Source organism: Eptatretus burgeri, chromosome 13 (genome assembly GCF_056783735.1).
Source record: "Eptatretus burgeri isolate ZD-2024b chromosome 13, Ebu_testis_v1, whole genome shotgun sequence".
In the NCBI taxonomy this organism is placed as follows: Eukaryota; Metazoa; Chordata; class Myxini; order Myxiniformes; family Myxinidae; genus Eptatretus; species Eptatretus burgeri.
In genome coordinates, this window is record NC_140973.1 from 52,542,675 (window position 1) to 52,566,794 (window position 24,120).

The 24,120-nt window shown below is 46.9% G+C and overlaps 1 protein-coding gene across 6 annotated transcripts in view; it reads left to right on the forward strand.

Moving 5' to 3' along the window:
• The first annotated feature begins 454 nt into the window (after nt 1–454).
• The window catches only part of LOC147014482 (uncharacterized), a 29,290-nt gene continuing 5,624 nt past the window's right edge, over nt 455–24,120 (forward strand). Inside the window, exons 1-5 of one of the 6 annotated variants that reach the window (XM_085852468.1) lie at nt 501–596; nt 3,209–3,306; nt 16,233–16,332; nt 22,514–22,570; nt 22,914–23,098. In XM_085852468.1, coding sequence (XP_085708594.1) covers nt 16,293–16,332; nt 22,514–22,570; nt 22,914–23,098 — 282 coding nt within the window. In that variant the 5' untranslated portion in view covers nt 501–596; nt 3,209–3,306; nt 16,233–16,292. Of the gene's footprint in view, nt 597–3,208; nt 3,307–16,232; nt 16,474–22,342; nt 22,463–22,513; nt 22,571–22,913; nt 23,099–24,120 lie in introns of all 6 variants that reach the window. The other 5 variants (XM_085852466.1, XM_085852470.1, XM_085852467.1 and 2 more) reach the window with 5 other exon arrangements.

The following is a 24,120-nucleotide window of genomic DNA, read 5'->3' on the forward strand; positions in this document are numbered from 1 at the left end:
GACTTCAACTCCACCTGACCTCACCTGCACCTGACCTTACCTACACCAATCCTCACCTCCATCTGACCTCACCTCCACCTAACTTCACCTACACCTGACCTCACCTCCACTTGACCTCATCTCCACCTGACCTCACCCTCTAACCTCCTTCCACACCCCGACTCCAGACGTTAAATGTCCCCACAACCCCTTGACCTCTACCCTCCTTGCACAACCCCTTGACCTCTACCCTCCTTGCACACCCCCCAAACCTTCCCCTCCACCTCGATCTCGAGGGTCCCCCCAACTCGCCTCAGACGCCATTCCCGCACATCACGTTTCCTCAAGTTTTGGGATTAAAACACGCGGTTAACCACTAAACGTCGGGGATTCATTTAAACTGGAGTGAAAGAGAAGTTCATGAAGTGATAAGACGATGATCTGCTGACGCGTGCCACACCATGTGTGGGGGTGGGGCGTGGGGGATGGGGGTTATTGGGGTGGTGGGGGGAGGGAGGGAAACAGCAAGCAGCCAATGTTGCCTCGTCTCACTGCGACGCTTCGTTGCCAGCAAGGTGGCAGCGCAAGAAGCAGAAGCAACTACAGAAGCACCAGAGGTAAGCGAGGAGATAGTCGTTTCGAGTTGCGGAAAGCTGGAGGGAAACCAACGGGAGGATGAGGAGATAGGAGAAGCGGCAGCATCCGGTTTAATGGCGTCGGCAGCGCCGCGGAATCTGCTTCTCGAAGCGACGAAGGCAGAATGGAGGGGAGGGGGAAGAGGGAGGAGGGGAAAAAAAATAACCCGATAAGGCGCAGAAGTGTGAAACGGAAATAACAAAATGAAGAAAAACGAAGTCGTGTGAGAACAACGTTGAAAGGATTGAGTGGAAGCGGATAGAAAGAGAGGGAAGTGTTGTCACCATCGCTGCGGTGCCAAGATGGCGGCTGCGGGAAGCGCGCGTGTGTGTGTGTGCGTGTGTGTGTGCGTGTGTGTGTGTGTGTGTGTGCGTGCGTGAGCCTGTGTGTGGTGTGTCTCCACCTCGTGCCTCCTCCAACTCAAGCAGAAGTTTTATTTCTTCAATAAATTAACTCGATTTTTAATAAATGTAATATCAATTCGTTCAATCTCCGCACCTTGGAATGAAAAGCTCGAATCGTGATATTTAACGTTTTTTTTTTTTAATCTCTTCCTCCTACTTACAAATGAAACCTCGTTTAATCTGGGTACCTATTAAACTTTAATCCAGGTATTCATTAATAATTAATCTGCCTTTTTACTAAAGTTTAAAACGCGTTTTGTTTCGAAGTTTAATCTGAATTGTTTTTTTTTAATCAAAGTTTAATCCATGTCGTTAATATAAATTAAAGTTAAATCCACGATATTTTTATCTGGGTTGTTATTAAAGTTTAATCCATGTCATTATAAATTAAACTTTAATCCATCAAATTTTAATCTGGATTGTTGTTATTAAAGTTTAATTAGATTTGTTCTATTAAACTGATCCAGGTTGTTGTTAAAATTTAATCAGGGTTGTTGTTAAAATTCGACCCAGGTTTATATTAAAATTTAATCCGGGTTTGTATTAAACTTTAATCAGGGCTGCTGTTATTTAAATTCAATCCAGTTTGTTGTTAAAATTTAATCCGGGTTGTTAAAATTTAATCAAGGTTGTTGTTGAAATTTAATCTGGGTTGTTGTTGAAATTTAATCCGGTTTGTATTAAACTTCAATCAGGGTTCTTGTTATTGAAATTCAATCCAGGTTGTTGTTAGAATTTAATCCGGGTTTGTATTAAAATTTAATCTGGGTTGTTAAAATTTAATCCAGGTTTGTATGAAAAATTAATCCCAGTTGTTAAAATTTATTCCGGGTTTGTATTAAATTTTTATCAGGGTTGTTATTGAAATTCAATTCAGGTTGTTCTTAAAATTTATTCCAGTTTTTTATTAAAATTAAATGTGGGTTGTTAAAATTTAATCAGGGTTTGTATTAAACTTTAATCAGGATTGTTGTTGTTAAAATTTAATCTGGGTTGTTGTTGAAATTTAATCCAAGTTTGTATTAAAATTTAATCTGGTTTCTATTAAAATTTAATCTGGTTTCTATTAAAATTTAATCTGGGTTTATATTAAAATTTAATCTGAGTTTGTATTAAAATTTAATCTGGGTTTGTATTAAAATTAAAATTTTATCAGAGTTGTTATTTAAATTTAATCTGGGTTGTTGTTAAAATTTAATCCGGGTTTGCATTAAACGTTAATCTGGGTTTTTGTTGAAATTTAATCCGGGTTTATACTAAACTTTAATCCAGGTTGTTGGTGTTAAAATTTAATCCGGGTTTGTATTAAACTTTAATCTGAGTTGTTAAAATTTAATCTGGGTTGTTGGTGTTAAAATTTAATCCGGGTTTGTATTAAACTTTAATCTGGGTTGTTGTTAAAATTTAATCTGGGTTGTTGAAATTTAATACGGGTTTGTACTAAACTTTAATCTGGGTTCGTGTTCTTGAAATTTAATGTGGGTTGTTGAAATTTAATACAGGTTTGGAGTAAACTTTAATCTGGGTTGTTGTTAAAATTTAATCTGGGTTGTTAGTGTTAAAATTTAATCCAGGTTTGCATTAAACGTTAATCTGAGTTGTTAAAATTTAATCTAGGTTTTTGTTGAAATTTAATCCGGGTTTGTACTAAACTTTAATCCAGGTTGTTGGTGTTAAAATTTAATCCGGGTTTGTATTAAACTTTAATCTGAGTTGTTAAAATTTAATCTGGGTTGTTGGTGTTAAAATTTAATCCGGGTTTGTATTAAACTTTAATCTGGGTTGTTGAAATTTAATACGGGTTTGTACTAAACTTTAATCTGTGTTCGTGTTCTTGAAATTTAATCCAGGTTTGTATAAAACTTTAATCTGGGTTAAAATTTAATTCTGGTTTTTATACATGTTTAATATGGGCTGATTTTGAAACTACTTTATAACACAATTACCACAACACCTCTATAATCAGCTAATACCAGAGCAGGAAAATACTTGAGCTGTTCCTGTTACATTGCCAACTGTCAAGCAAAGTCTGGTTTGAAATTGCAGGTTCATTAAAGGATCACTCACGGTGTCTTTGAACTTCAATTGACGTTTACTCTCCAAAGAACGGGCTTGCCGGCATCACTCACAATTATGATTTTTTAATTCACCAAGTAACTTTTATTGACTTGATCTTTATTTTCTTTCAGCTTTTTAATGAGTGTTTGAACCGAGATGACTTCGGTCAAAGCCCCCAAGCCAGTCTGGGACACTGGGAGGGAAATAATGCTCATTGAATGCTTTCAGGGTGAGTCCTGTGTTTAAAATCTCCATTTCTTGTCCAAAAAGTACTTTATTTTCTTTCTCATTGGTTTAAGGCTCATGGAGAAGTTTGTACAGAAATCATATGCAGAGCAAAGATAGTGGGAGATATCAATGTACTTTTACACAAATTATAAGGATATTCTATTACACTATGGACAAACACAAATGGTATCGGGGATTTCAGACTTTTCCCTAGATCATGAGCCTGTGGTTTATATGGCAATGCAAACAGTACCCAATGTCCAAAACTGTCTGAAAAGTTTTTTTTTTTAATTTGCTTGTCTTGTTAAGATTAAGAGACTTCTCAAAGTTTCAAAAACTTTTTCAAATTGGCCATTTCTACCTTTCTCAAGAGTATAACATTAATTCCAGAATCATTGTTAAACTTGGATGTCCTATCTGCCGGCAATGATTGGTGGACGTTGAATATCCCATGGTGTCCTTTGCGAAGAGGAGGCGAGCTATTGCTGGCATCATGAATACGTTCCAAATTCCAGCCCTAACTACTTATTCGACCATTAGCCGACCGACTGGTTCGTGAAAGACTTGGGAATAATTGTTGTTGTAAAAGAAGAAGACTATGATTGAACACAATTCCCAGAGTTGAACCTGAATAAGAAAGTTGAACCTTGATTAATAATTAATTAAAATGTTGTGGGAGTTGAACCTTGCTTAGGAATTAGGCTCAAGGAAGGAGTTGAACCCTGAAGATGGATTGTACTCAACAGGGATTTACTCTTGTGGGACTTGAACTCTGATAAGGAATTTAACTGATGAAGAAACAAGCTTTAGTTGGAGTGAAACCTGATGAGGAATTGAACTTAATCGGAAGTTGAGCCTTGATGAGTTGGACTCTCTTGAGGGAGTTGAACGGTGATATGGAATTGAACTTTATTAGTATTTGAACCTTCATTCGGATATGAACTGTAGGAGGGAGTTGAACTGTGATATGAAATTTAACTCTAGTAGTCTAGTGGTGAACCTTGATTAGGATTTGAACTCCAGGAGGAGTTGAATTCTATGAATTTAACTCTTGTGGGAGTTTAACATTGATTCAGTTGAACTGTAGTAGTATTTGAACCTTGATTAGGAGTTGAACTCTGACACGGAAGTTAACTTTGATGAAGAATCAAGCTCAAGTTAGAGTTGAAATCTGATGAGGAATTGAACGAAATTGGAAGTTGAACCTTGATGACTTGGACTCTATAGGGAGTTGAACTCTGATATGGCATTGAACTCTAGTGGGAGTTTAACCTTCATTAGGATTTGAACTTCAGGAGGATTTGAACTCTGATATGAAATTTAACTCCAGTGGGAGTTTAACCTTGATTAGGATTTGAACTGTAGGGAGATTTTAACTCTGATATGGAAGTTAACTTGAGTGGTATTTGAAACTTGATTGGGATTGGAACTCTGATATGGAAGTTAACTCAAGTGGGAGTTTCACCTTGATTAAAATTTGAACTGTAGGAGGGAGTTGATCTATGATATGGAATTGAACTCAAGTGGTATTTGAACCTTGATTAGGAGTTGAACTCAAACTGAAATAAAAAATTTTTAATGTAAAAACACGGAGGGTAAAATCTCAAAAAAAATCAATCGAACAAGGTAGGAATGACACCACTTTACAATGCCACAATACGACACCACATTCCTCTTCTGGTTTAGCATAACATTATCTTTTGCCATTTTACATTTGTTGTGGGATTATGATGGAACAACGTCAAAATATATTGTGATGCTAAACCAGAAGTGGAATGTGGCATCATTCTTCATTGTTATTCTTCTTCATCCATCACAATCCTACACCAAAAGCAAAATGTCAAAAGATGTTGTGATGGTAATCCATGAGAGGATTGTGGTGTTGTATTGTGGAATCATAATGTGGTGTCATTCCTACCTTGCTTGGTTGTTACCCCCACCACCGAAGGTGAAGGAGGTTATGTTTTCACCCCTTTCTGTCTGTCTGTGTACAGGATATCACAATGGACAGATTCGGATGAAACTTGGTGGACAGGTTGAATGTGTGACGAGGACGAACTGATTAGGTTTTGGTGAAGATCCGGATGCGGATCTGATATTTTTTTAAGTGATTCTTCACCATTGAGAGATTGGGCTAAACTAATATAAAGCATGTCTCAAAAAAATTATGGATAGATTTGGATAAAATTTGGTGGACAGGTTGGGTGTATGGCAAGGACAAATTGAATCGATTTTGGTGAAGATAGTGTTACGGCTGTGGAAATTCGCAAACCACCATTCAGGACCCTCAGGTGAGATATCTTCATAGGTACATGTGTAGTTAGCCCAAACCCGTTGTATAGAGGGAATTTATGTGATCCATTCAGGCTGCGATCCTTTGAGTTAGGCGTTTTTCTTTTTCTATCTTTTATTTCAAACACACATCATTTCAACAACCACGCCATCCCCATCACAGCACAAACCACACTGCAACCACGCCACCGCCACCATCTACGCTACCACATCTTCGCCACTACGTCCGCTTCCGAACGGCAAACAAAGGCGCAAAGGAGGGAACTGCGAGGATGCGCAGGTTTTCCCGCCTGTTTCTCCCATCTGACTTCCCCGCACTTTGGAGTGGGGGAGGGGCGATGCAGGTCAAAGGTCAGAGGTCATGTAAAGGAGGGGCCTCTTTTTGGGGGAATAATCCTCTGGCCCAGAGCCAAAAACTGACTCCCCCGGCCCCCGCATGGAGCGGGGTGGAGGGAAAGCGTGAGGGAACGCCCTTTTCGGGAACCCTCTCGAAGGAAGGTGGAGCTGAGAACAGAGCAGGGCGAAGGGCGGAGCCCCGCGCGATAGAAGACGGACACGGGCGAGCCTCTTGCTGGTCAGCGCTTCTTCTTCCTCTTCGTCTGGAGCTGGTCTCTTCCTCTTCCTCTTCATCCTGGAGCGCTTCCACTTCCGCCTCTTCTTCGTCGTCTTGGCTGGTGGTCTGGTTGGTCTTCGGGAAGAGGTCCTGCGCCCGCGCCTTGGCGAGCGGCCCTGTCACAAAGGCACGGACGGGAGACGCAGCAGCGCCCGTTGCGAGGTGGACCTGTGCGTCCAGACGGGGAGTGCCGGAGAGGGTTCGCCAGCCGCGAGAGAGGTCGGGGCCAGGCGCGACCACGCTGACGGTCGCAGGAGAGGGACTCACCAGACACAAAAGGGAAGTCGCGACTTCTTTCTTTCTTTTCTTTGGGGTTTTTGTGTGAATGTCCATGGGTGGCGCCAGTCTGACTCAAGTAGTATTGTTTTAAGTGTTGCCGTGTGTACGCGTATTCGCTTGTAGCTCTGCATTGTTACTCTTGTTTTGGCTGTTATATGTGCATTTTGATTATTGTATGGCTGTAAATACGTGCCTTCCGTGCTGGTCTGTGTGTGTGTGTGAATAAACGTGCTTGTGTGAACTTGTTCCCTGTTTCGCTGCGTCCTTTCCTTCGTTTGAATTTCCATCTTGCTTCACGTAAGGGGTCCGTAGTGGGTGCAACATCCCGGTAATTAATCTGAACCGTCCAGGTCGACGATAACACCGCTCGGTTATCCCGATAGTATGGAACGGGCCGCCCAAGTGGCTCGTATCCGGAGTCGACCTGCAGCAAGGTACGATCGCCTAGTTTACCATCCGCGTGGGGACTTAGGTAGGTCGAGTTTGGCGAACAACCCTATCCTACGCGGGTGGCCGATTGGCACGATTGTGGTGAGGTCGAAAGGCCCACCCGTGACTAGCTCCCGGCGTTGGTCCGAGAGGGTCACGACAGAATTGTCCGTCTAGTGGGTGACGTGCTGCGATTCGAGTTACGTGGCCGTCCGCACGCCGGCGGGCGCGAATTCGCAACACTGGCGTCAGGTCGTGGGATATGAACCCATCCCCCTCCTCGCAACACTGGTGCCAGGAGTGGGATTCAAATCCGCCCCGCCTCCAAGCTAAATTCACGGGGAATCGGTTCAGGGGTGAGAGGAGCGACTCCCGATTCCCTCCAAATTACGAGCAATTAAAAGTTACCCCTTATGAGAAATAAGATGGAGTCTCAAGGCGAGCGGGAGCCGGGGGTATAAGAGATGGATGTAGAATGTGTAGAATCCATGGCCCAGGATGAGAGCCCCGAGCAGGAAATGCTTAATGTGCAGGAGCAACCCCCCCCCCCACAAACGGACCCAGAGCACGAAATGGGCGCAGCGGCAGAGGCCGCGGTGGATGACACCCCCCCACCCCTCCTCCGTCAAATTCCCTCCCCAATGCCCGGCGAATCCACGCTTAATGATGGCGAAGCGAGTGCCACAGACCCACCTAACAGGGGCCAGCTATTAATGGTTTTGTTGGCAAAAATAGATGGAAATACGCAACAAATGAGCGGAATGGAAAACAAAATGAATGCGAAAATGGATGGAAACGCACTCAAAATGGAAGGAATGAAAAACGAGATGAAAAACGGAATGAAAGAAGAAATGAAAAAAATGCGGGGTGAGATGAAGCAGATAGGCCGAAGCCTGCAGGCGGGCACGGCGAGGATGTTGGCAATAACAGGGGAGCTCAAAATGGCGACACCACGTGTGGGAGCGAACGAGCTGGAGGAAGTGCAACAGTTGTCAGACCCGCAAGGGAGCCGGGTGAGGAGAAAATAATTCGGGGGACGTGTTGGGCGAGTAGTGTAAAGGTGACGGAAAAAGTGACGGTGACCGAGAGGCAAAAATTAAATGGGGTGACCGAAAAGTGTGAGACGAGACACGAGGTGACGACGGAAAGAAGAAAAGAAATAATAGTTGAGACAAGGGAGGTAACAAGGGAACAGACGGAAATAAGAGAGACGCGGGAGATGGTAATGATAGAGAGAAGACTACACGATCCAGACGGGGTTGAAGACGAACACATACACACAGAGGTAGTGGAGGACCATGAGGGGGAGCTGGCGGACTGTTTCGTGACCCGGTGCAAGCAGCTGGATGGCCTCCTCCAGGAACGAGGGGAGGGAGTATGCCCCCTTGAAGTGGTTTACGACCAGGTGGGTTCGGTCGAGCCTTGCGAGGTAGAGGGGATGAGTGAGGCGGACGGGTGCATGGAGAGCTTGGGGGGTATAGAGGCCCCGGAACCCCTTGTGGTGGCACTGATCCCCAGTGTGGTTGTCCCGGTGTGTGTGGTGCAAGGTGTGAGTGCGACCCCGTGTGTGAGTGGTGTGGTGGCGAGTGTGCCGAAGTGCGTGCTTCCCAGCATGCCGTGTGTGGATGAGGCACTGTGTGTGGAAGGGGCCACGGGTGCGGGTGAACGGCCGTGTGTGAATGGAACCACATGTGCAAGGGAAATGGCACGAGTGAGTGAGCGGCCGAGTGTGAGAGAGACCATGTGTGTGTGAGAGCGGTATATGAGGGAGATGACGGTTGGCATGCGGGAGCACGCAGCCGCGTCTCCCGGCGTGAGTGTGATGGAGTGGAGTGTGAGCGTCATGACACGCGGGAGTGCGTGTGTTAAATGGGGACGACAACGGCGACAGAGGACAAAGGCCGAATAGCGGCCATAGCTATTTTGGGGACCGCGCCGGGTTCACCCAGCAGCGAGCGCGAGGTCCGTGCTGTGCAACGCACGAGGCCCCCCACGTGCTCGCTTGCGAGAGTGAAGCCCGGTCCGGAAACGCCAGCGGTGGATTTGCCGATCCCGCGGACGGACAAAGTTTAGGCAGGATTATGGATTCGGACCGGACGGGTTCTTCACGCGGGCGGGTGTGTGAAGCTCCAACGGGCAGAGCACATGTGTTCGTGTGGGGAATTCTCGAGATGCGAGGCTTGTGTTTTTTTTATGCGCCGGGTGACGTCATGGCTGCGTGTATGGTTGGAATCCGGCAGGAGGGTGAATCCCTGCCGGATGGTTCCGTCCAAGAGGGACGAGGGACGAGAACAGCTGCCATGACGTCACTCCACAGGTGCGCGGCTGTGAATTGCCGCGCTGGTGCGCAGGTTGCGAGTTGCCGCGCTGGTGCTGCGCGAGAAAAAAAAAAGCAAGCCTCGCTTTCGGGTGAACAGGATTCCCTGGGCAAGGGGTGGAAGACCCCCTTGGCCAGGGCACAGGATGAACACTAGTTAGGGGAATGGGTTAGTGTTAGCTAGACCGGCTTCATGGGGCAGGGGTAAGTCCTCATGGGGCCCGTGGAATGGATTAGGTTGAGGGTTTTAGTTGAGCTTTAGGTTGGGAAAGTGATTTTTGATGATTTGAGGACAGTGACAGACTGTGGATGTGTAGTGGGGACGTAGCTTAGCTACGTAGTGTTAAAAGGAACGTGCTATAGTGTAAGGGATGACGTGGGAGCACGAGGTAGGTAGGGGATTTAGTGAGCAGGATGGCAGAGTTCGGCGATGTGTGTGAGTTGAAGAGTTGTGACATGTTGAGTGAGTGAGGCCAGCGGGTCTATGTGAATGGAGCGAATGGGGAATGCATGGTGCGATGAGTGCTTGGGGGGAGGAGTGACTCCCACCCAAGGGACCCCGGGGTCAGTGTAGATTGAATTAGGGGGTTAGTTAAATTGACAAAATGGAGGTCGTTTTGCTGTTGGTGTGAATGTAGGCTCGATACCCATTTGGAGGGGTGCAGGAGCCCTGTTGACAGGCTGGGAGCGTGGCTGCGAAGGTTGAGTATCGCTGAGTGGGTACCCCGGGCACCGGGCTAGTCGGCCGTGGTAGGCCAAGGGCCCATGGGGGGCCGGGATAGCGTAGTGGGCACGGGTGCGCCCGCATGATGCAGGCGCCCGGGGTGCCGTTAGCCGCGTGGGCAGTGCATTGGGCACGGACACCCAGGGAAGGGGCCCGGGGCGCCAGCCTGCCACGTGAGCGTTTCAGGGGAGTCGCCAGGGAGGGCACTCCCCGGTGTTTAGGGAGCTGTTAGGCTCGGAGGCAGTGTAGTGCCCGGGGGTGCCATCGTCGGAGAATCGGCAGAGGGTAGTGTGTGCCAAGGGAGCCACGCGTCCCAGCCATGAGACCGTGTGAGGGCACGGAAAGAAAATTGGGGGGGGCGAGGCCCGAAATTGTGAGGACACCAACACGGGCGACGGGAATCTGGGTTGATAGAACCAATAGTTTAAGTGAGAGGCGCTTGTTGAAAGCCCCGGGGTAGTTTAAGAGTTAATGGTTAGGGTAGATTAGGAAGTGTACCCCTCCGCACCATCCATCCCTTCGCTCACATTGTGGGCCGCTGGACCCACTTTGGGTTAAAGATCGCTGAAGTCTGGGGAGGCCATCCTGAGGCTTCGTTGGACCTCGACACAGGACGCTAGCCCTCCCTCATTCCCCTCCGGGAAGGGAACGTAGGGTTGGGAGTAGGCTAGTAGACAATAGGTTAGCCGAACAAGGACGATAAAGGGGGTTAGGGGACGAATTATAGTGGGGAAGTAAGGATAAAAATAAGTTGGGGCAAAATTGGTTTTTGACAAATTAAGGGAGTGGGTATGTACAGTGACAGGCAAAGGCGATAGGTTGGGAGGGAGACGGGTAGGTAGGTCCGAGCCCGCCTTCCGAGTGGCCAGCACCTCCGCACTCCCTCCACCAACCTGCACTGCACGGCGAGAGGCTGGCCAACTTAGTCTGCTGGCTGTTATGCTTCAAGGCCTGTGCCGGCCCACTTCATCTGCCGGCTGTTTTGCTGCGAGGCATGTACCGGCCGGATCGTCTGCAGCTGTTTTTGCTTCAAGGCCTGTGCCGGTTGGATCGTCTGCCGGCTGTGTTCGCCTGCGGCGGCCTTGTTCTGCCGGCTTTGTTGCCTGCAATCACCTTTGCCATGCCATACCAACTGCCCTCGTCCATTTTGCCGAGTTCAGTTTTGATTTGCCCCCCCCCCCTGTTCATTTCCATGCGCGCCGGGATCATCGGAAAGCAACAGTTTGCAAGCTGCAAGGACTGCCCTGTTGGCAGCAACAACACGGGCCTGCACCAGCAGCCCGTGCACCGTTGTTTGTTTGCGTCCATCCATCCATCCATCCATCCATCCATCCATCCGTTGTGCTCATTGCGTGTGCCACTTGAGCTGGCACGGAGACTGCGTTTGTGCAGCCCATGCACCGTTGTGGTTCACTGTGTTCATTTCAAAAGGGGGAGGCCTTGGACTGCATGTGAGCAGCCGGCCACGTTCCCTTTCACCTGCATTGCTGAGCCAGAGACTGCATGCGAGCAGCCTGGCTCCCTGCTAACTGCTTTCTCTTTGCAGAGTCCATTGATCCTGGGCCATGGTTTAGTGTAAAATTTGTAAGTTAAAGTTAAGTTGTGAATTGTAAATGTGTTTTGCGCCACCGGCATATCTGTATTACCGCCGACAATTTTATTTAAGTCGTCTGAGCGAGTGGTTTGTTTAGTTAGTTACTCAGCCCTCAGGTTATTTATTTTGGGGACACAAATACCATGAATGTCGCACTCAGGGATCCGAAGGTAAAATGTACTAGGGGAGAACTACACATGATGGCACACGAGAATTTAACGACTCGGGACGAGTCTGTAAAAAGGGAAGGGGGTAGTGTTACGGCTGTGGAAATTCGCAAACCACCATTCAGGACCCTCAGGTGAGATATCTTCATAGGTACATGTGTAGTAAGCCCACACTCGTATAGAGAGAATTTATGTGATCCATCGGGTTGCGATCCTTTGAGTTAGGCGTTTTTCTTTTTCTATCTTTTATTTCAAACTCACAACATTTCAACAACCACGCCATCCCCATCACAGCGCCAACCACATTGCAACCACACCACCGCCACCATCTACGCTACCACATCTTCGCCACTATGTCCGCTTCCGAACGGCAAACAAACGCGCAAAGGAGGGAACTGCGAGGATGCGCAGGTTATCCCGCCTGTTTCTCCCGTCTGACTTCCCCGCGCTTTGGAGTGGGGGAGGGGCGATGCAGGTCAAAGGTCAGAGATCATGTAAAGGAGGAGCCTCTTTTTGGGGGAATAATCCTCTGGCCCAGAGCCAAAAACTGACTCCCCCGGCCCCCGCACGGAGCGGGGTGGAGGGAAAGCGTGAGGGAACCCCCTTTTCGGGAACCCTCTCGAAGGAAGGTGGAGCCGAGAACAGGGCGGGGCGAAGGGCGGAGCCCCGCGCGATAAAAGACGGACACGGGCGAGCCTCTTGCTGGTCAGCGCTTCTTCTTCCTCTTCGTCTGGAGCTGGTCTCTTCCTCTTCCTCTTCGTCCTGGAGCGCTTCCACTTCCGCCTCTTCTTCGTCGTCTTGGCTGGTGGTCTGGTTGGTCTTCGGGAAGAGGTCCTGCCCCCACGCCTAGGCGAGCGGCCCTGTCACAAAGGCACGGACGGGAGACGCGGCAGCGCCCGTTGGGAGGTGGACCTGTGCGTTTGGACGGGGAGTGCCGCAGAGGGTTCGCCGGCCGCGAGAGAGGTCGGGGCCAGGCGCGACCACGCTGACAGTCACGGGAGAGGGACTCACCAGACACAAAAGGGAAGTCGCGACTTCTTTGTTTCTTTTCTTTGGGGTTTTTGTGTGAATGTCCATGGGTGGCGCCAGTCTGGCTCAAGTAGTATTGCTTTAAGTGTTGCCGTGTGTACGCGTATTCGCTTGTAGCTCTGCATTGTTACTTTTGTTTTGGCTGTTATATGTGCATTTTGATTATTGTATGGCTGTAAATACATGCCTTCCGTGCTGGTGTGTGTGTGTGTGTGTGTGTGTGTGTGTGTGTGTGTGTGTGTGTGTGTGTGTGTGTGTGTGTGTGTGTGTGAATAAATGTGCTTGTGTGAACTTGTTCCCCGTTTCGCTGCGTCCTTTCCTTCGTTTGAATTTCCATCTTGCTTCACGTAAGGGGTCCGTAGTGGGTGCAACATCCCGGTAATTAATCTGAACCGTCCAGGTCGACGATAACACCGCTCGGTTATCCCGATAGTACGGAACGGGCCGCCCAAGCGGCTCGTGTCCGGAGTCGACCTGCGGAAAGGTACTATCGCCCGGTTTACCATCCGCGTGGGTACTTAGGTAGGTCAAGTTTGGCGAACAACCCTATCCTACGCGGGTGGCCGATTGGCACGATTGTGGTGAGGTCGAAAGGCCCACCCGTGACTAGCTCCCAGCGTTGGTCCGAGAGGGTCACGACAGACTTGTCCGTCCGGTGGGCGACGTGCCGCGATTCGAGTTACGTGGCCGTCCGCACGCCGGCGGGCGCGAATTCGCAACAATACGAATCCCGATCTGGATCCGAGAATTATTTAATTTTCAAAGTTATTCTTCACCATTGAGAGATGGGGCCAAAAACTGATATAGTCCTGGATAGCATGACATTTCAAAAATGTATTGGGCTCATTATGTTCTCGTAGATCAGGCATTGTGTGGTGGAGGTATGCGCTCTATTGAGTGCCCTTCTTGTTTTTTTGAGATTTCATCCCTCTATGTTTTTACATTAAAATGTTTTTGCAACAAAAATTTCAGTAATAAGATGCTTAATGTTGTATATGTTGTTACCGTTGTGGAAATTCGCATTACACCATAAAGAGTCCTCAGGTGAGATATATCGGTAAATTCATGTGTAGTTAGCCCAAACCCGTTGTATAGAGGGAATATGTGTGATTCATCCGGGCTGCGACGCTTTGAGTTTGCCATTTTTTCTTTCTCTATTGCTATTTTCGACCATTAAGCCGCCAACAACGCAAACAGCCACTACCTTTACCTTCACAACTCCATCCCGCAAACATCGCTTCACCGCCATTCCCAAACGACGCCCGCCAACCACCAAACCACCACAGCAAACCCCCCACCACCTTCGCCTATCTCCTTCTCCACTCCAACCATCGACCACACCACCAGTCAACACCAAACGTCGTGCTGTCCAGGGCCCGTTCGGCGATTGGTGCCGAACGCATCGAGCCGCGAGCGCGAATGGCGGCCTTTCCGAGGGAGAAATTCGGATCAGGAAGGCTTCACGCCCCCTTTTTCTCCGTCCAATGGGCGAGCATCGGGCGGTATGGCCCCGCCTCCAAGCGCGATGAACGTGGATTCTTTACCGGAGGAATTCGGATCAAAAGAGGTTCACGCCCCCTTTTTGCCGCACCAATGGCTGAACAGAGGGTGGTGTGGCCCTGCCTCCAATCGCGTTTTGATTCTGAAATTTGCATATAGGCTCCTCCTGCGGCCTATAAAGACGCGAGCATAAGGCGACTCGCGGAGAGTTCGCGCGGTTGAGTTGCAGGCGGCTGGTCGGGGCAAGTGAAGAGTTCAAGTTCGAGTCAAGTGAAAACGGCGGTCGGCAACAAGGTTGCGGTGTGGGGGTCGCTTGACTCGTCGCGAGATCCAGGCCAGCCAGCCATACCCCTCTCCCTGAGCATCAACGATTCCCCCCCAAACCCCCCCATTCGCGCTGAGATAGTGCCGAGGGGCCCCCGTTCCTCCCCCACCCTAAACGTGGTGCCAACGGGACCGCTCGCGCGGAGCACGCCGGAGACGGCTCGCCGACCACGCCAGGGGCACGGAGTCGGGGCGCAGCTGCGCGAACATTGCGGCTTGCCTGCCATCGCGTCACGAGGACGCGGGTAAGACCTTCTCGGTCTCGTGGACCTGGCCGCTCCTCCAGGATCCATGAACATTTGGTCCACGGACCTGTCTGCCTCCTTGCCTGTGAGGGTGGCTTTCTTTCCTTTGCTTTTTGTATGAGTGATGTGGCGCCGAGTCCCGACAAGTAGAACTGTATAAGTGTTGTAAATAATTGCCCTTTTATTCGGTCGTATTGCATTTGCTTTTGTTGCATCTTGTCTTGACTGTAATATACGTACCTTCCGTGTTTCCGTAATAAATGTGCATTGCTTGTTGAACTGTTTCCTGCTTTGCTTCGTCTCCTTCCTTTTATTGAATCTCCATCTTGCATCACGTAAGGGATTGATAGTGGGTTTAAAACGCCCGGTAAATAATCTGAACCGTCGAGGTCGACGATAACTCCGCTCGGTTATCTCTGTAGCACGGAACGAGCCGCTTAAGCGGTTCGTGTCCGGAGTCGACCTGTGGCGTGGTACAACCCCTCGGTATGCTACTTGCGCGAGTACTTAGGTAAATCGACCATTCGGCGATCGGACCCTATTTCGCGTGGGTAGAATGCGGACTGAGTTGTGGTGAGGTTAAACTCCCACCCGTGACTGGCTCCGGGCGGTAGTTCCCGGAGGGTCACGACTAAATTGTCCATTCCGGTGGGCGAGGCGGCCGCTTTTGGCTACACGCGGTCGTTCGCATGCCGGCGGGCGCGAATTCGCAACAATATTTTGTTATTTTCGTATGCATTAAATCCATGTGTTATTAAATTTGGCTTATGGTACATTCTACCCCTCCTAGCCCCTGAACCCTGGTTTTTGGTTCAGTCCACTTTGTGGATTTCCACATTTGCTAAACAATTGATTATATCGTTTAAAAAAAAAATGCTTAATGTTCTATATATTTTGTTATTTTTGTATAGACTAAATCCTTGGATGTCATTAAATTGTTTTAATACTTGTTGCAGTTGATTTGGGGGATGGTTTGGATATGTATCACTTTTGGAATGGTACTCTCCATCTAACCCCCCTCCCATGATCCTGGCCTGGTTTGGTTGAGTCCACATTTACATTCGATTTCTTTTCCTCATAAAACAATTAATGTTTTATATATTTTAAAATATTGGGTTGCGTGCACCAGCCCAGAGACAAAGTAACTTCCTTGTGTTGGAATCACCAGCATGGCTTCAGAAGTTATTAAGGTAGGTTGGGCTACAGGTTAACATTCTTTTGAGAGGGAAGAAGTAGAAGAAGTATAAATTGGTGTTTTAGCGATCTCCCGATGTACGCTAGCGATGTATTCTAGCGTCTTTTTTAAGACTTGGTAGTTTGGATTTGTATCACACTTTTTGAACTTTTAAATATGCTTTTACATGATTATGACTTCACTCTATAGTCATTTATAAATGTATCATTGTGTACACAGTTGAATGGGTGGCCATTTTTTCCCCGTGTCATCCCTCTATATGGAGTACGACCATACTCCATGATATTGAAGTTAACTTTGATGAAGAATCAAGCTCGAGGTAGAGTGAGTTGAAATCAATTGGAAGTTGAACCTTGATGACTTGGACTCTGCAGAGGGAGTTGAAGTTTTATATGGAATTGAACTCTCGTGGAATTTGAACCTTCATTCGGATTTGAACTGTAGGAGGAATTGAACTCTGGTATGGATTCTAACTCTAGTGGTATTTGAACCTTGATTAGGATTTGAACTTTGATGTGGAATTTAACTCGAGTGGGAGTTAAACTTTGATTAGGATTTCAACTGCAGGGGGAGTTGAACTCTGATATGGAAGTTAACTCTAGTGGTATTTTAAACTTGATGAGGATTTGAACTCTCATATGGAATTTAACTCTTGTGGTATTTGAACTCTTGATTCAGAGTTGAACTGTAGGGAGAGTTGAACTCTGATATGGAATTTAACTCCAGTTGGAGTTTAACCTTGATTATGATTTTAACTCTGGGAGGAGTCCATACTGATGAGTAATCGAATTCTAGCGGGTATCAAACCCTAATGAGGAATCAAATTGTACGGGGAGTTGAACCTTGATGAGGAACTCACCTCTAGGCTATTGAATGTTATGCCTTGATGCACACACCACACTACGATGATCAAATGTGTGATTAAAATTATTTTTAATGCTGTTACTTGAGTATGTATTATCTGGAATCTTTTTGTTCTTTTTTTTTTTTTTACAGTGGCCTGCAAAAGTATTCACCCCCTACTCATAATGCCACATTTAGATGAATTTCAAATTATACAGGAACAATTTTTCCAAATGAACTTTTTCATTCATAACTGAAGAGCTCAAACTAAACACTGATATTTGAAGGAGATTGCATGTCAGGAATACCTGAAAAAAACATGTACAAATCAAAATTCCCTGGTTGCAAAAGTATTGTTACGGTTGTGGGAATTCGCATTACACCATAAAGAGTCCTCAGGTGAGATATCTCGAAGTCCATGTGTAGTTAGCCCAAACCCGTTGCATAGAGGGAATTTCTGTGATCCATTCGGGCTGCGATCCTTCAGTTAGCCATTTTTTCTTTCTCTATTGTTATTTTCGACCATTAAGCCACCAACAACACAAACAGCCACCACCCTTACCTTTACAACTCCATCAAGCAAACCTCGCTTCACCGCCATTCCCAAACGACACCATAACCATCAAACCACCACAGAAAACCCTCCACCACCTTCGCCTTTCTCCTTCACAACCAACAACCGCACCACCTGTGAACACTGAACATCGGGCTGTCGAGGGCCCGTTCGGCAATTGGTGCCAAACGCACCGAGCCGCGAGCGTGAATGGCGGCTTTTCCGAGGGAGAAATTCGGATCCAAAATGCTTCACGCCCACTTCCCCTCCATCCAATGGGCAGGCGCGAGGCGGCTTGGCCCCGCCTCCAAGCGCGTGTATGTGAAGTCCGTTTATGCAAATATGCGGATCAAGGGAGGTTCACGCCCCTTTTTGCCCGACCAATGGCTGAACAGAAGGTAGCGTGGCCCTGCCTCCAATCGCGTTTTGATCCGCATATTTGCATATCGGCTCCTCCTGAGTCCTAAAAAGGTGTGAGCGCAAGACGACTCGCGGAGAGCTGAGTGGAACTAGAGAGAGAGAGAGTGGAACTGGTGGAGCTGAGTGGAACGGGAGAGCGGAACAGAGAGAGGGTGAGTTGAGCTGGGAGTTGGAGAGAAGTTGCGGAGGAGTTGCAGGGAAGACGGACGGCGACGAGGTTGCGGTGTGGGGGTCGCTTGACTCGTCGCGAGATCCAGGCCAGCCAGCCATACCCCTCTCCCTGAGCATCAACGATTCCCCCCCAACCCCCCCCATTCGCGCTGAGATAGTGCCGAGGGGCCCCCGTTCCTCCCCCACCCTAAACGTGGTGCCAACGGGACCGCTCGCGCGGAGCACGCCGGAGAGGACTCGCCGACCACGCCAGGGCACGGAGTCGGGGCACAGCGGCGCGAACATTGCGGCTTGCCTGCCATCGCGTCACGAGGACGCGGGTAAGACCTCCCCGGTCTCGTGGACCTGGCCGATCCTCCAGGATCCACGTCCATTTGGTCTACGGACCTGTCTGCCTCCTCGCCTATGAGGGTGGCTTTCCTTTTCCTTTTGCTTTTTGTGTAAATGCTTGTGGTGGCGCCGTTTGTTAAGTAAAACTGTGTAAGTGTTGCCGTGTGTCGGTCTTTTACTGTTTCTTTCTGTGCTTGAATACATGCTTGCTTTGTGTCCATGTGTTGCGCAATAAAATGCTTGCTTGTTGAACTGTTCCCACTCTGCTTCGTCTCGTTTCTTTTTTGTTGACTCTCCATCCTGCATCGCGTAAGAGATTGGTAGTGGGTGTAAGTTCCCGGTAACTAATCTGAACCGTCGAGGTCGACGATAACTCCGCTCGGTTATCTCTGCAGTACGGAACGAACTGCTTAAGCGGTTCGTGTCCGAAGTCGACCTGCGGCGAGTTACGATCGCCCGATTAACCATCCGCGTAGGTACTTAGGTAGGTCGAGTTTGGCGAACAACCCTATCCTACGCGGGTGGCCGATTGGCACGATTGTGGTGAGGTCGAAAGGCCCACCCGTGACTAGCTCCCGGCGTTGTTCCGAGAGGGTCACGACTGAATTGTCCGTCCGGTGGGCGACGTGCCGCGATTCGAGTTACGTGGCCGATCGCACGCCGGCGGGCGCGAATTCGCAACAGTATTCACCCCCCTACTCATAATGCCACATTTAGCTGAATTTCAAATTATGCAGAAACAATTTTTCCAAATTAACTTTTTTATTCATAACTGAAGAGATCAAACTCAACACTGATATTTGAAGGAGATTGCATGTGAGGAATACCTGCAAAAAACATGTACAAATCAAAATTCACTGGTTGCAAAAGTATTCAGCCCCTGAAGTTCGGACTTGATGGAAAAACCTTTTGCAGCAATGACTGCTACAAGTCTTTTGGGGAATAGTAGGTCTCTACCAGCTTTGCACAGTGAGATGGTGAAATCTTTGCCCATTCTTCACGTTAAAATTGCTCCATTTCTGCCATGTTTGATGGGGATCATCGATGGATTGCGATTTTCAAGTCTCACCATAAATGTTCAATTGGGTTCAAGTCAGGACTTTGACTGGGCCACTCAAGAACATTTATTTTCTTATTTTTCAGCCACTCCAGTGTGGCTTTATTTTTTGTGCTTCGGATCATTATCCTGCTGAAATGTGAATCTCCTACCCAGGTTCTCATTGGTTTAAGGCTCAGATTCATGGCTGATTCAAGCAGGTTTTCATCAAGGGTTCTCCTGTATCTTGCACCATCCATTACCGCTTCTATCCTGACATGCTTGCCATTCCCTGCTGATGAAAAGCAGCCCCATAGCATGATACTGCCTCCACCATGCTTGATAGTAGGGATGGTGTTGACTGGGTGATGTGCAGTGTTAGGGTTGTGCCAGACATAACGCTTTGAATTTAGACCAAAAAGTTAAATTTTTGTCTCATCTGACCGCAAAACTTTTCTCCACATGACTGTAGTATCATTAAGATGCTTTTTCACAAACTCCATATGAGCATTTATATGCGTATTTTTTTCAGTAATGGCTTCTTTCTTGCCATCTTTCCATGGAGGCCAGCTTTGTGAATCATCATCATAATCATCATCATTTTACGGCTGTTTCCATGCTTGCATACTGTAAGCCGTGGTTCACCTAATGGCGGCTTTCCAGGCTGCCCGATCCCTTGCTAGCCCTCTTAGGCCTTTTACTCTAAGATCATCTCTCAGCAACACATCCCACGTTTTTCTCGTATGGCCTCTCGCTCTCCTTCCATTCACATTCATATTTATACACCTCTTTACACAACGAGCCACCCACATCCTTTCCACATGTCCAAACTATCTCAACCTACCCCTACGCATAACCTCACTAATGCTTTCTATACCTAACCTATCTCTTAATTCCACATTTGATTTCCTATCCTTCAGTATCACATCACACATCCACCTCACCCTTCTCGTTTCATTTCGTTCATCCTCCTTTTTGATCACCCTTGTTTCGCTGCCATACAACACCATGCTTCTCACGCAAGCTGTATAAAGTTTTCCCTTTAATCGGAGAGAGGTCCCTTTTGATGTCAATTGGGGTAACAACTCTCCAAACTTCCTCCAGCCACTTCTAATTCTTGCATTCACTGCTGCCTCCACACCACCACCTGCACTTATCATATCACCAAGGTAACAATTTATGTACACATTCCAGAGATATATCCCCATGAACTAACCTTTCTGCTCCAACTGGAGTCACTTGTTTACCTGCACAAACAGCACATTTGAAGTCAGGTACCACCTGCAGTCTACCCCTGATGCCACTACACCTCTTGTGAACCCAGCAGCTGCAGGATTTACACAATATTGAATTTCTACCTGCACCTTTTCTTCAGACAGCACAGGGCCTCTCCCCTCTTTTTTTCCACACTTCCTTCTCCCACACCACTAATCAGTACTTTCGTTTTCTCTGTATTCATTTTCAGTCCTCTGGCCTCCATACCCTCCTTCCACACTGTATATCTACCCATTAACTCTTACACACTGTCAGCTATCAGCACTTGGTCATTAGCATACAGGAGTTCCCAAGGTGAGCCTCCTCTAAATTCCTGTGATATAGCCTCAAGAACCATGATGAACAGGATTGAGCTCAAGACTGAACCCTGATGAACCCTTTTGGGCCATCATACATTGCCTTGACTACCATAACTAACCAATCCTCCACACGTAACTTTCTCATGGAGCATTGCACCACTTCCTGACATGTACCCGAAGGGAATGGGATATTGTTGATTGATGAACACTAACCACAATCTCGGACATAGGGCCTTGCAGAGCTTTCAAAGTCTTTGCTAAATTTACAGTGACATCCCAAACCAGTTTCCTGCTTGCTCGGCTGCTGAGTTTGGATGGTCAAACTGATCTGGCTCAAGTCTGGGTGTTACGATAGGTGTTCCACTTCTTAATGATGGATTTCACCATACTCGAAGGGATAATGAGTGACTGAAATCTTCTCATAACCCTCTCCTGTATGGTGCTTCTCCACCACTTTATGTCTGACTTCTTTGGGAAGCTCCTTGGTCTTCATGTTTACTTTGTTGGTTCACCAAGTGTGTTGCACTTTAAAACCACTCAGATAAGTGTAAGAGCTTAATTTTTGGCTTATCTGGAATTTAAATTCCAGATAAGGTATTGTCATCGTGCACCATCCGTCCTTCCATCTGGCCGGCCATCTGTTTGTCCCCTATTTTGACTTTCTGGGCCATTCCGGTTGAAATATGGCAGCAATGTCCCTCACCTGACTGGTAACGGGGATTGCAAAGTTTATTCTGGTCATGTGACTTTAATTAGGTCAAAATGGCCGACTTATTAAATTTCTTCAAAAATCTTCTCCAGACCCACCAGTCAGAATGCCACCAAGTTTGGGTTTCAGCATTAGGCCAGGGCCGAGATAAGCTACATGTACGGTCCACTGGTCCTATTTGAAAGTTAAACCACTGATAACATACAGGTGAAACCTATTACACTTATTTTGTAACCTTTCAAACAAATAATTTGCTCTTGTGATTTAGGGTTAATTAAGCAAAGGGTTTGAATACTTGTGCAATTGAGAATCATTGGATTTTCTATGTTAATCTAACTTTGACTAGGCTATTCAAGGAGGAGTTGAACTCTGACATGGAATTTAGTCAATTATATGGAATTTAACTTTGTTCACTTTGGAGTAGTTTGTGAAGACTCTTTATATTAAGTTTGATTTGAAAGCATCATGAAATAAGCTCAGGTGGCATCAAAATACAAAAACGTTGGAGGGGGGTGAATACTTTTGCAGGCCACTGTAGTTTGTATCATCTGTAGGGTAGTTGTAGCTCTACATTGTGAGTGCATTGTAACACTTTTTTTTGGCCCATTTATTGCATAACTTACTGTTTAACTTTTTTTTTTTTGGCCCATTTATTGTATAACTTACTGTTTAACTTTTTTTTTTCCATTGCAGAAAATCCCTTCCTATGGGACAATACCAATGGGAATTATTTTAAGAAAAACATGAGAAACACAAAGCTTCAGGAACTTTGTCAAAATCTTGGTTTTGCAAAGAATGGAATAATGTTTACAGGTTTGTTATACTCATTTACTCAAAAAGACATTTTACATCTCTTTCATGCAGCACAGTATCAGCACGGGATGCTGCATGAGCAAGGGACGCAGTCCTTCTTAGTGGGTGGTAAGCTGGCTGTCCCATCTGCTTGTATTCTCTTCGTAGACATTGTAGATCCGGTGATATTTATTTCAAAAACAGTAGGCCTTTAGGTTGGTGCTCATTGCCTGTATGAGTGGGTCATATAGGGTTGACCACCTCACCTCTATGAGGATCATTCCTCCCCAAACTTTTGCAGTAACCTTAAGAGGCTCGGTCGATTCCAGTGTATCCCTGCATCCGTTGTGTCCTCAGTGAGCAGTCATAAAATTGGTTTATCCTTTCAGTTCATTTGCCCTGGCGATTTACAGCCTACAGCTTGCATTTCAGACTCTGTCCTTGCTGTCATTTTCATCTTTAATTTATTTAGAGGATGATGTGAAGATGAAGTGGAAGATTTTGAGAGGCAGTTTTGTGCGCGAGTTGAAGAAGGTTGAAACTGTTGGTCGGATCTCAGCGTCTGGTTCTGGGCAGATGTATGCTTCACATTCACGTTGGCAACACTTTGACAGACTCGCCTTCCTACGGGACTATCTTCGACCAAGAAACAGCTGGGTGAGTTTTATGCATGCCAAATGCGGCAGCAACTTGCCCCTTGCCATCTTGTCCCTCAGGTTCAGATTTGAATGAGTTCTAGTTTTCTTCAGCTGACTTGTTTAAAGTAGAGATAGTTTGTTTGTTTTTCTATCAGCACTGTTCTCAGAAACTTTACTCGTTAGCTTCACAAAACCACATGCAGCATCAATTCAACTCCCTCAGTTTGTATGTACTTGGAGGTCCTTCTGCATTCTATGCTCACTTTTCATCTACATATTTGTGCCATCGTGAATTAGTGTATTTTATTTCAATTTTCATAATCTCAGGAATCTGGGCTGGCAGGATGGCCTCAGGTACGCACACTACTCACCTCTATGATGTCTATTCTATCTTGGGTTTGAATCTCGGCCCAACTATAACTTGTCATCCCGTTGTTTCACAGGCAGTGCGATTTAACAATGGATGTGCCGTCCCTCATATAGATGTTAAACTGGGTGTCCCATCGGCCGACATTAGTTGGATTTTAAAGATCCCACGATGTCCTTCGTGAAGAGTAGGTGAGCTATTGCCAGCACACTGAATATATTACAAATTCCTGCCCAAGCCAGCAGAGGGCATTGCATTAGCTGTACTCAGCCAGTGATGCTATCAAACATCCCTGTCTGTATTACATACGAAAGAAGATAGCTCATTTCCATGTACGTTGTATCCAATTATAACCCAAATGTCATTACATTGCCTTTTTTTTTACCTTTTGCGAACTCACTTTTCCATGAGCCTCCATTGTGCATAAAAACAATCTAGGCTATACAGCTCAAAGGTGTTAATGCTACCTCTCTGCACTATCCTCTCAGACAAAAACATCACTGCAGTGTCGGCCCCACTGGGGGGGGCATTGGGGGGCAATGCCCACCCAGATTAGACTTTGTGCCCCCCCCCAGTCCTGATAGGCCAGCAGTACCCTACCCCACCATTATTTGTATTTGTTGTTGTTGGTGCATATATTTGTATTTTGTTGTTGTTGGTGCATAGCCTTTTTT